The sequence below is a fragment of the Myotis davidii genome, unplaced genomic scaffold, assembly GCF_000327345.1.
Source record: "Myotis davidii unplaced genomic scaffold, ASM32734v1 scaffold575, whole genome shotgun sequence".
NCBI classification, from domain to species: Eukaryota; Metazoa; Chordata; class Mammalia; order Chiroptera; family Vespertilionidae; genus Myotis; species Myotis davidii.
In genome coordinates this window covers 2,564,281-2,565,550 of record NW_006290306.1, presented here as the reverse complement: position 1 = coordinate 2,565,550, position 1,270 = coordinate 2,564,281, and the positions used below count along the sequence as shown (strand labels likewise).

Below are 1,270 nucleotides of genomic sequence, written 5' to 3'. Positions count from 1 at the left end.
GATCTTGGGGAGTTTGGGAGAGGCTCCCGGGGGTGGGGAGGCCACCCTGGCGAACACCGCGGGGTGGGACTTGGGCTCCGTTGGAGGTGTGGCCGGGCCCTGGGGAGGGCCTTGCCTGTGGCCCGCCAGCTGCAATGACTGAATGATCTGAGCATAGGGTGTGAGCGGGAGCGCTGGGGTTTGCAGGGCCACGGGAGGCTGTGTCGGTTTGGGGGCTGGGACTGGTTCTGCCTTGACCTCCTGGGCCTTCTCTTGGGCAGGCTGGGATGCCAAGGGCTGAGAAGCATCACTAGGTTTGGTGGCAGGAGGTTCTGAAGACTTGGGGGCACTGGGTTTGCGGGCACTGGCTTTCGGGGCACTGGGCCGTACAGGGCTGGGTGGCTGGGTCTCACTGAGGGCAGACAAGGAGGGAGACTCCTGTAGTTTGCGGGCCCCAAGTCGGGCCACAGGGATCTCAAGCGGTGCCCCGGCTCGGCGGTGCCGGCCCCGGGGTTCTGCCTCACCCTGTGAGAAGCTACTGCTCTTCTGTAGGCCCCGAGTCTCTGGGGGAGGCTGGTGGTGGGGTGCTGCTTCGCTGGAGGCAGCTCGTGCCAGCCGGGGGTCCCGGGCACGGCTCCCCAGGCTCTCTAGCAAGGGACCCCTGAGGCCACTGACCTTGCCATCCTCAGGGCCTCCCCGCAGCAGCCGCTGGCGCAGGGCCTGAAGCCTCTGGGCATACTCACCCTCACCCAGGCCTCCCCGGGTCAGGCGGGCGGTCCCCGGGCTGGGGCTCCGGCGCTGTGGCAGCTCCACAGATGCTGCCTTTTGCAGGCCCCGGCCCGGCTCCCGTGGCCCGGCCAGGGGCAGGGCGCTCTCAGCTGAGCTGCCCCTGCGGAGCTCTCCCCGCTTGGGGCTGGGCCCAGCTGGGGGCTCCTGGCCTGGGGAGGGGAGGGCAGGAGGGCTCGGGGCCTGCTGGTCCTGAGAGGTGGCCCTTCCCTGCTCCTGCCACTCCATAGGGGTGGCAGCCCCAGCCTCCAGGGTCCCCAGGGCCTCATCCTCAGTGGGAATGTCGGTGAGGGACACTCGAGAGCCCGAGAACTCGGGCTGCAGTGGTCGGGGCACTGAGGGTAGCTCCTCCAGCTCCTCCTCTTCAGAGTCAGAGGAGGACGAGAGCCCCCCGCTGGGTGGCGGTCTTCTAGGCACAGCCACCCACACCCGCTCGGGGGGTGCCCGCAGCAACTCAGGGATGGGGCGCAGTACCAGGTGGCACTTGTAGCTGATCTGGGAGCGC

The 1,270-nt window shown here is 69.0% G+C and overlaps 1 protein-coding gene across 1 annotated transcript in view; it reads right to left on the bottom strand.

Annotated features, from left to right (window-relative positions):
- The window catches only part of LOC102760924 (striated muscle preferentially expressed protein kinase), a 42,017-nt gene that overhangs the window by 9,377 nt on the left and 31,370 nt on the right, over positions 1-1,270 (bottom strand). Inside the window, exon 27 of the mRNA XM_006763441.2 lies at positions 1-1,270. Coding sequence (XP_006763504.1) covers positions 1-1,270 — 1,270 coding nt within the window.